This window comes from Epinephelus moara, chromosome 22, assembly GCF_006386435.1.
Source record: "Epinephelus moara isolate mb chromosome 22, YSFRI_EMoa_1.0, whole genome shotgun sequence".
Lineage (NCBI taxonomy): Eukaryota > Metazoa > Chordata > Actinopteri > Perciformes > Serranidae > Epinephelus > Epinephelus moara.
In genome coordinates, this window is record NC_065527.1 from 33,197,741 (window position 1) to 33,207,424 (window position 9,684).

Below are 9,684 nucleotides of genomic sequence, written 5' to 3' on the forward strand. Positions count from 1 at the left end.
AGAGTTTTGACTAGGCAAAATGACGATGCAGATATCTGTAAAATTGGGAGGCAGGAGCAGGTGGGAGGCGGGAGCAGCTTGCTATTCAATGAATCAAACCCATTCAAATCATCGACCACTGCAACCTTATTTCTCCAGCCTAGCTATGAAATGCTAAAACGGCTTGCCATATGTCATATAACCCATTTGGTTTGCTGCCATGTCGGAGCAGCCGGAAGCTGCTGTAGTTGGAGTTTTTGACAGGGTTTTTTACAATGCAGCCTGCGCACGACAGGAGCTGTCGGCAATAAATGCAGAGGATTTACTCTCGACAACAAGACAACTATTTCGCCGTCAAGTGGATTTCTTCTGCTAACACTGTTCAATTGTATTGTTTACTAAGCCAATGGAAAGCTTGCCATAATGAGCAAGGGGGTGCCATAATGAGCAAGGGGGTGGCAGTAGCTCAGTCCATAGGGACTTGGGTTGGGAACCGGAGGGTCGCCTGTTCGAGTTCGATATGGAGCGTGTACTGGTGGCTGGAGAGGGGCCAGTTCACCTGCCCTTGAGCAAGGCACTGAACCCCCCAGCCGCTCGGGGCGCCTCACCAAGGGCAGCCCCCTCACTCTGACATCTCTCCACTTTGTGCATGTATAGGTCCTGTTTGTGCATGTGTGTGTCTTTCCAACCTGTGTGTAATTGACAAGCAAGAGTGAAAACACTGAATTTCTCCTCAGGGGGATTAATAAAGTAAATAAATTTAAATAAACTAAACAACGAATGGGATGCCTCGCATGAGCAACGTCTTGCACAACAATTCTGAGTCGTCATAATTACGTTTGAAATAGCTGTAACTTTCATTCTGCCTAATCGAAACTGAATTACAGATATCTGTAAGTGTAATTTAGGATGTGTGACGAGTCGAGTTACGTTTTCAGTGACGTCATTGCTGATATCTGTAATTTAGCTTTGATTAGTCAAAACTGAATTACAGATATCTCTAACTGTCGTTTTGACTGGTCAGAATGAAGTTATAGATATCTTGAATGACAATTCTTACTAGTCACAATGTAATCATGACTAGTCAAAATGAAGTTGTTGATATCTATAATGTTAATTCTGGATAGTCAAGCTTAGCCATTAAATGTTAAAACGGCTTGCCATAGTGGTCCTGCTGATGCCTCCTACTGCTGCTGTTATTATTAGTCATACTTCTACTGTTATTATACACATATGATTATTGTCACATACACTATCATATATTAACATATACTTACAACATATTGTACAATAGTCGTAATTATTATTATAATATTATTTCTTAAATAATGTTGTTGTAAGCTACTGTCATTACTGTCTCTGTCCTGCATTGCTCTGTCATATGGATTACTGTAAATTTATTATGTTGTTATTATGATCTGTTCTGTACAACATCTATTGCCCATCTGTCCATACTGGAAGAGGGATCCCTCCTCAGTGGCTCTTCCTGAGGTTTCTACTCACCCCCCCACCCCCTTTAAAGGTTTTTTTGGGGGGAGTTTTTCCTTATCGCTGTGAGGGTCCCCTCTGAGGCAAATTGTGACGTGATATTGGGCTTTATTAATAAAACTGAATTGAATTGAAACTTCGGGTATGCCTTGGACACTTGTTTTAAGTAAATTTATGTGGGTTTTACAGAATGCCTAATTAAAGAAGACATTTTAAAAAAATAAGTCCATTATAGCTTAGATGGAGCTTTATTTTGAAAAACATTGGCGGAAATCGTATTGTTTACTTTGTGTGGCTTGGTGGCGCCTCTGAACTGGGTATCTCAGTTGGTCCGATAATATCACAGCTAAATTTGAGAGAACACATCCTGAGGACAACTCCTATGAACCTACTTGCTGTCTTACTGCATGAAAATGGTAAAGGTAAGTTTCCTAAAGCGGTACTACGAATTACTTTGATGTATTGTCATCGTGATTAATGTCGTTATAAGCAGCTGAAAATAATTCCTCGTCACGAATCAAATAGGTTTCCACTATGTTGTCATGTAACGTTCACGTGCGTCTCATTACCGGTCTATGTGACATTAACGTTAAATGTGCAGGCCGGACTGTCAGCCACGCCAAGCTCAATATAGCCAATTTAACTTTTAGGATTTTTCAACACTTGTTGGCATCATAGTCTCAAATCGAGTTCGTTGTGGTCTAACATACAACAGAGAGAATTGACATATGTGCCAGGCTCCATCTAAAAATCTCGCAAATTAACGCCGCTTTGACTCCTTTCAGTTATAAAGCCAGGTTTACCTGTCGTATTTGTTGTGAGATTTTCTGGCTCCTTGGTAAGCGCTATTCAGTTCGGGCCAGATTTGTTACTCAGAGCACCACAGAATGTCAATGAAATAAGCCTATCCACTTTTGTGATAATAAAGGTATTCTCAGTCTCCTTCCACCAACACGCAGTGATCAGGGCGGTAGCGGTAGCTGTGCCCCAAATATTAAAGTCGCGATTATATTGCAATTGAATCCTGACCTAATGTATGCCGAATTTATCAGAACACCGTTGTGAGTTGTTACAGGTGTTGGATGTTGTTTTGCGGTTTGTGTGTTTGCCAATGAGCAAGGCTTCATTAATTGGGAAATAGCAATTTTCCTTCTCCTTTCAGCATGCGGGAGAAGTCAGTGGGCTAAATGCTGACGAGTAACACCTATCTGTGAGCCTATCTATTTGACTGTGTTCTCCTCGGATCTGTCCCTATGACTGAACGCTGGATGATCGACTGAAATTGTGATTTCATAGACCTCATGTTGTTTACTGAATGACACAGTGAATAGAAATTACCATGTGAAATCCCTGTTGGCTGCTGTGGTGTTGCATTTGCAAATGGACTGCTATCCACCTTGCTGCTCTAGTTCTCATTCATCTCTCACTGTCGGTATAATGTGAGGATGTGTACACCAAGGGAGAGGGGGATATATTCACTTGTTGGGTGATTGCTCTTTTAGAAAGCAATTGAGTAGTGGGTGTTTCTGTGCTTTGACTCATTATGCATGCTGTGTTGAACCCCCTTCCCAGGCTCCTGCTGCAGTGTCTATGGATTAAAAGCAGCCTAGTGAATATTGGTGACGACTTCTCCTCTGTGTAGCAAGATGGGGAACGGATTTTCAGATCATCACTTTCTCTTCCCCTGCCTGCCGTCCTTCCAGGCTTTCCACATTGTCATTCTAGGACTGGACTGTGCAGGTAAAACCACTGTACTGTACCGCCTGCGTTTCGATGAGTTTGTGAACACTGTCCCAACTAAAGGTTTTAACACAGAGAAGATCAAAGTGTTAATCGGAGGAAGTCGACAGACAGTGTCTTTCCATTTCTGGGATGTAGGTGGTCAGGAGAAGCTGCGTCCTCTGTGGCGCACTTACACACGCTGTGCTGATGGCATCTTGTTTGTGGTGGACTCAGTGGATGTTGAGCGCATCGAGGAGGCCAAGACAGAGCTGCACAAGATCACACGGCTGGCAGAGAACCAGGGAGTGCCAGTCCTGGTGGTGGCTAACAAACAGGACCTGAGGAACTCACTCAGCCTGGCTGAGATGGAGAGCATGTTGGCTTTAGGTGAGCTCAACATTGCCACACCCTGGCACCTTCAGCCTGCTTGTGCTATCATTGGTGAGGGGCTGCATGAAGGTCTGGAGAAGCTCCATGCCATGATCATGAAGAAGAGAAAGATGCTGCGGCAACAGAGGAAGAAGAGATGATGTGCTCACAGCAGGAACTATAAAATGTGAAGTGGATCTACATAAGAACTTCTATGAGTTGCATACAGTCTGCTGTTCTATTGTGACAAGTAATTTGGCTGCCATTTCAAGTCTGATTGGCAGAGTTTAATTGTTCCAGTGGAACTATTTGTTCAGGTCAGCCAGTGTATGGCTCCGACCGAGGACAGTGAGATTGATTTTTTCCTGTGGACTTGGGATGCCAACAGTCTGTTTAGCAAGGAGTCATTTGTCAAGGGAGTCCAGTATCAGGCTACATACATGCTACATACAAGCTATGAAGTTTACATTGAGCTCTTACGAGGAGACAATGAGCTCTGTCCTGCCTGTTTTGTGTTATTTGCTCAAATATCTGCTGCTTATCTGTTAAAAACAATCAGTCTTTATCATTTTATTTTACCAAAGCTTGTGTAAGCAAATTAATCAATACTGCATATGTTAGTACAGGATCAAGAATTTTGTATTCATGTTGCACAGCAGGGATTAGTCAAGAAGTTCACGTTAAGACTAATGATTTTCTAAGAACGGGTTGCACAATGATCCCAATATATGTAGACATGTAAAATGGCTGTTCATGATGTAAACATTTATTTATCACGAGCCAACATATTGTCAGCCCAGCCACAGTGATAGCAAAATGTGTCAGTGCGTTTAAAACATTAGATTTTGGTGTCAATTACTCTGAATGAAAAAGAGAGAGGGCTTCTTTCTAGAACCATCACTTTATACCAACAGGAAGTCAAGAGCAGAATGGGGGAGATGTCAAGTTTCTCCACTGAAAGTAGCCTTGAAAGAGCAGAATGCAGGGGATAGCAGACTGTTCCTCTATGCCATATTGGGATCTTTGTTACAGTAATTAATGCAGGTCATACAACAGTTAATAATAGTAAGTATAGTAATATACTAACAGTAAAATGAGATACAATACAATCATCTTAAATTTGTTATTTATTAGATTATATTATTAAGGGCTGTTATTGGGACTAGACCTATAAATTTTCCTGGCTGGTTGTACAACATATATTGGCCAAGCTGATTGCAGATATTGTGGTGTCATATGTCAGCTCTTAAGTAATGAGCAATGACAGTACAGAAATGCCAAATATATGGTTGAGGTAATTTGGAGAAAAAGTTTTGTTAAAAAGTGACTATCTGATATTCAGTTCATTTCAGTTTTATTAATCAAGCCCAATATCACAAATCACAATTTCCATCAAAGGCCTTTAGAGCACACGCCATCCCTCTGTCCTTAGACCCTCACAGCAGATAAGGAATGAGCGAATATATTGATCAAGTCACCTAATCTATGTTGCTTTGTTACCTGAGAGTTAACTAGTTAACTAACATTTGTTTAAGGTATGTTAGCTTGCTAGCAGGGCTTGGTATATTTTAAAATGTGTCTCTACTAGTGGTACTGAGAGTTTTAGCATCATAATCAAAATTATATTTTTTTAAGGATGCACTGATTCATCGGCTACAGATTGGTATTGGACAAAATTTGCCTTGTTGGCTGCCATCGGCCTATCGGCAAGTAAGATGATATTCACCGATGGCAGTGGCCGAAGTTTTTGTGTTGTGTCACATCAATTTTGCGCATGCTAAAAAGCAGGACTCCAGACTTATGTCAGGGACAATAGAAAACGTGTTTGGGATGGACAGAGAACTTCTCTGGGATGCCGTCAGGACGAAAAGACAAAGTAAACTTACTATTGACACCTCAGGGGACGCACCCTGTTGTTTCCGTGGTAATGCTACATTGTGAAAACAAATCAGTGTTGAATGAGCCCTCTTCCTGAAATCAGCAGGAAGAGGGCTAGTTAACGTTAGCTGTTACCTGGTAGCAATTGGTGACCAGAACTAACTGCGGGCAGTGGTTGCATCAGGGGCCATACATATACAGCATTTTGTGCGCCCCCAAATTCATTGTTTATTAAATGTAGACACGTAGCAGGCATGCTTAAATGCCAGAGCGATGACGTCATGGTGCGCACACATTGCCGAGTTCGTGATGAGGAACAATTAATCACAGCCGGCAGATATCTTTCCCTTCATTGGTAAATATCAGTCTGTGGTAAATATGGAGAAGAAGGTGATTTTTTGTGTAGGGCTGCCAGAGCTTTACATTTGACCTACACACAGACAACACCTGGAAGAAGATCAGCTCTGCACCTAGGATCTGAGGTAAATAGACTATGATATGGGGCTTGTTGAGGTTGCTTAGCAACCTCAGAAGCACCTGCCACCATTCTCCGGAAAGGCACAAGAGTGGCACCTAGTGCCTGACATCACGTCTTGCAGGTGGTTAAAGATGCGGCATGTGTACGGCCTCTTAAATTACATTATGATGCGGTCAATCACTAGTCAGTAAAAATGATTATTGTGTGAAGGTAAATTGTAAAGTTTTCATGATGTGTTCAATGTAATCTTGTAAAATGCAGTTTTTGGTTAGAAACTTGAATAAATACAGCTGTTTGAAGGAGAAATCTGTTTGTTTTCACAGCAATATAAAATAAATATTAGAGAGTGAATTATGAGATGTGTATGTGTGTGTGTGTATATATGTATATATATATATATATAGTAAAAAGGCTTTTGAAGCTTTTTTTTATGTTTTTCATGTGAAAGGTTATATTACAGGTTGTTTCATAACTGTGTCTGATAGAATTTGTACTCATTCAAAGATAGTGTAATGAAGGACTAAATTACTTTAAAACAATTCAGTTATTTGTTTTTAGAATGAAGATTTCTTTGTTTCCCTAGCACAAATGGGGGGATAAATGAAACAAAAAAAACCAAAAAAAAACCCACAAGTATCGTCCATCAGCCTGGCATTGATACTGACCCAACAACTGGTGCAGCCCTACTGTTTCTGATACCTTGCTTTGAGGTATAGAAACAACGTTTTTGACCATTTTGAACAAAAGTTGCCAACATACTCAAATTGTAAATGTCTAAACACTGAGCAGCTGTTGAAGGACTCTGATTAAAGCTAAAACTATAGCAAACTTTGATTTTAGTAAAATATCTGATCATAAACTGGATTACAGAATTGACCTGACAGTCATTACTTGGATATTCTGTGCAGCTGAAACATTTCTAAATAACATTTAGATTTGATGTCGAGCCTGAATTGCAAGCGAACAGATGTTAGTGCTGGATTGTTCAGAGTGATTTTAAAACACTTGTGATCATCCACAATGCACTTTGTTCTGGTGATGTTAGCTTCATTAGCCAATTTTTCTTCAGAGGCTCCGATAGTGAGCTAACATTTCTTAGCTGACAGCAGTTCGCTCACTAGCTAACTTTGGCATAACTTGTCCCTTGTTAGTAAGTTAGCTATTATTATAGATTTATACTTGTCAGGTTATTTTAATGTTTGTCAAACTGAATCTATTTTTCAACATAGATTCAATTTGACAGCATTTTCTTCAATCTCAGTTTTAGCAGTTATTCAGTAATATAACTTGTGAACGTGAAGTGTCATATATGTATGCATCATTTACTGGGTTCCTTAGATGGCAACTTAGCATAATCACATAGGAGCAAATGAAGGGGAAAGTGGATATACCAAAGATGTCAATAACACAAAATGTCAAAAAAAAACAACTTGTGATAATATTAATAATAAGCCCTTTTTAAATAGGAATTGTGCAAATTTGCAGGAAAGCCCAATCAGTCGTCTTTCAGCATTGGAGGTATAAAAACAAAATCGGGGAGGGCGTGCAATGGGGGGCGTGAGCAAGTAACAAAACGTGTAGCTCAGCATGTGACGTGAACAGTGATGTACTCCAAGGGAAGCGGCAGCTGGTCAGTCCTTTGGTGATTCTCTCATAAGTTGGCCCGTCCTTCACCTTCCCCGTCATTTGACAGTTAATGGTCTCTTCATTTGGAGGGCAAGAAGGGCGCGCAATTCTTTGTCTCCCCAGTTGCTCATTTTTACAGTGTCTTTCAGGTTTGCGTTTCCCTCTTGCTACTATAGTACTAGCTGCTCATTCCTGCTATCAGCTGTTTCCTGTTTATCCACCGCCAGTGGGTTGCACGTGCGGCGTCATCAACAGCTCCTCCCACAAGTCATCAACAGCCCCTCCTGTGGCAGAAAGGCTCCTCATTCTTTTCAAACCAAAAAGGGTTCCACCAATATGTTTACCCCTACGCGGCGGAAAATTGGGCACCTCGGATCAACTCGCCAATCCAGCTCTGTGTGTCTAAATGCTCGCAGCTTGCCGGCAAAACAGCCCAACATTCCCAAAAATCTTGCAGTGTAAAAGGGTCTACAGTCTAAGAACTATCAATTGTTTCCATGTGTAAAAAGTGAGACTGTTTGGCTGGGGTAAGCTGTGACTTCATCATTAGCATAGTTCCCTGTAGATGTGCCTTGAGCAATTGTAATTTCTGACAGGCCCAGTTGGATAAGCAGGAATATTCCTCAGCTGCCTGCAGGTCTTTGAATGGCCACTTGAGGCTGGCTCTATAAGCCAGTCAGTCCCCATAGACCTCCATGTGAAAATACCCAACTTTACAGTAGAAATAAACATGTTTGCAGCCTGGTACAAAAAACGACTTTGGTTACTTTAAGTAATTTCCTTCTTCGTGACAGTCATGTGGCGGATGGATACACAACTTGCCTGTTTAAATGTTGTTAAGGCTTAAAGTTAAGGGCAGGCTGCTTTCATTGACAGACTGTCTACCGATAGTGTTCTTGGTTTCTCAATCGGATCCACCCCTTGATCCTCCACAGCTCCAGCCTCTCACCCAAACATGATCACTTATGGTTACAAAAATCCAAAACTGAGTCGGCCAAAATGCCAAAGTCAAGGCTTCAAAATGGGAGTCCACAAACAAATTGGTGACATCACAGTAGCTATGTCCATTATTTTTACAGTGTATGGTCAGTCTCACCTATGACACATGACACATTTACATCCTCTGTAGAGCGGACTTCTGAGTGCACTTTAATGGTTGTATAGGATCCTGACATTGACTTCAGAGTAGAGCAATGCCAAAAACAGCAAACAATATATACTCATGGGCCCTAAACTTCCCTTACCAAAACAAATGTGAAACAAAAGAGAAGCTTCTAAATGGAAAAGAGGTTAGTAACAGGTTGTAACAACATTACTTGACAACTGAAATCATGCCCATACATGTGTATTACATGCCTTACCCTTATTGATCCCGTAGTTGAAAGTGCTCAAACAAAAGAATACAAGAAAACCAAATAACTAAAAAAAAGGGTAATCAGCGAAACAACAACTCAACTCACCTACAGATAGCTTTCCTAATTAACAAAGTTATCAAGTTACAGATGTAGAGCTTAGGCCATAGTGCTTCACAAAATGAATGAAAATTAAATTAAATTACAAATATATTAATTATTTAAGTAAAAGTGAGATGAGAATTATGAATTTCTTGCTCAAGATGACAGATATCAGCAGCTAACAGTAGCTTTAAGCCAATACATACAGTAATGTATGGAAACGTATTGCATTCACTTGACAAATAAAAAAAGTCTGTTTTTCAGAGTAATTTTTTCAGTTTTTCTGAGTAATTTATTTATTTTTCTGTTTTTTTGGTGTAATTTATTCTGTTTTTCTGAGTATTTTTTCCCCCTGTTTTTCGGAGTAATATTTTCTGAGTATTTTCCCCTGTTTTTCGTGCAAATTTTTTTCTGTTTTTCGTGGTATTTTTTTTCTTTCTGTTTTTTTTGTGGTAATTTTTTTTTGTTTTTCGGGGTAATTTTTTTTCCTGAACGAGGAGACGAGATACTTCAAAATCTCGCAAGAAGCTCCCACCTGGCACCTGCAAGTGACCCCTGCATCCATGGTGACTCCTGCTCATGGATGTATTTTGCATCCGTGCTCCTGCTCCTAGACAATTTCAACTACGGGATCAATAAGGGTAAGGCATGCAATACACATGTATGGGCATGATTTCAGTTGCCAAGTAA

The 9,684-nt window shown here is 40.4% G+C and overlaps 1 protein-coding gene across 2 annotated transcripts; it reads left to right on the top strand.

The window, feature by feature from the left end:
- Nucleotides 1-1,758: 1,758 nt before the first annotated feature.
- LOC126383514 (ADP-ribosylation factor-like protein 4A) lies at nt 1,759-6,260 on the top strand. Of its 2 annotated transcripts, none has more exons than XM_050034045.1 (2): nt 1,759-1,883; nt 3,040-6,260. In XM_050034045.1, the coding sequence occupies exon 2, from the start codon at nt 3,114-3,116 to the stop codon at nt 3,717-3,719; it is 606 nt and encodes a 201-aa protein (XP_049890002.1). In that variant the 5' UTR covers nt 1,759-1,883; nt 3,040-3,113; the 3' UTR covers nt 3,720-6,260. The 2 variants fall into 2 exon arrangements, with proteins under 2 accessions (XP_049890002.1, XP_049890001.1); XM_050034044.1 differs by having other exon boundaries at nt 1,765-1,889.
- The last annotated feature ends 3,424 nt before the right edge of the window (nt 6,261-9,684 follow it).

Excerpts from the sequence above, each read along its gene's own strand:
- LOC126383514 (XM_050034045.1), top strand. The coding sequence starts at position 3,114 with ATGGGGAACGGATTTTCAGATCATCACTTTCTCTTCCCCTGCCTGCCG.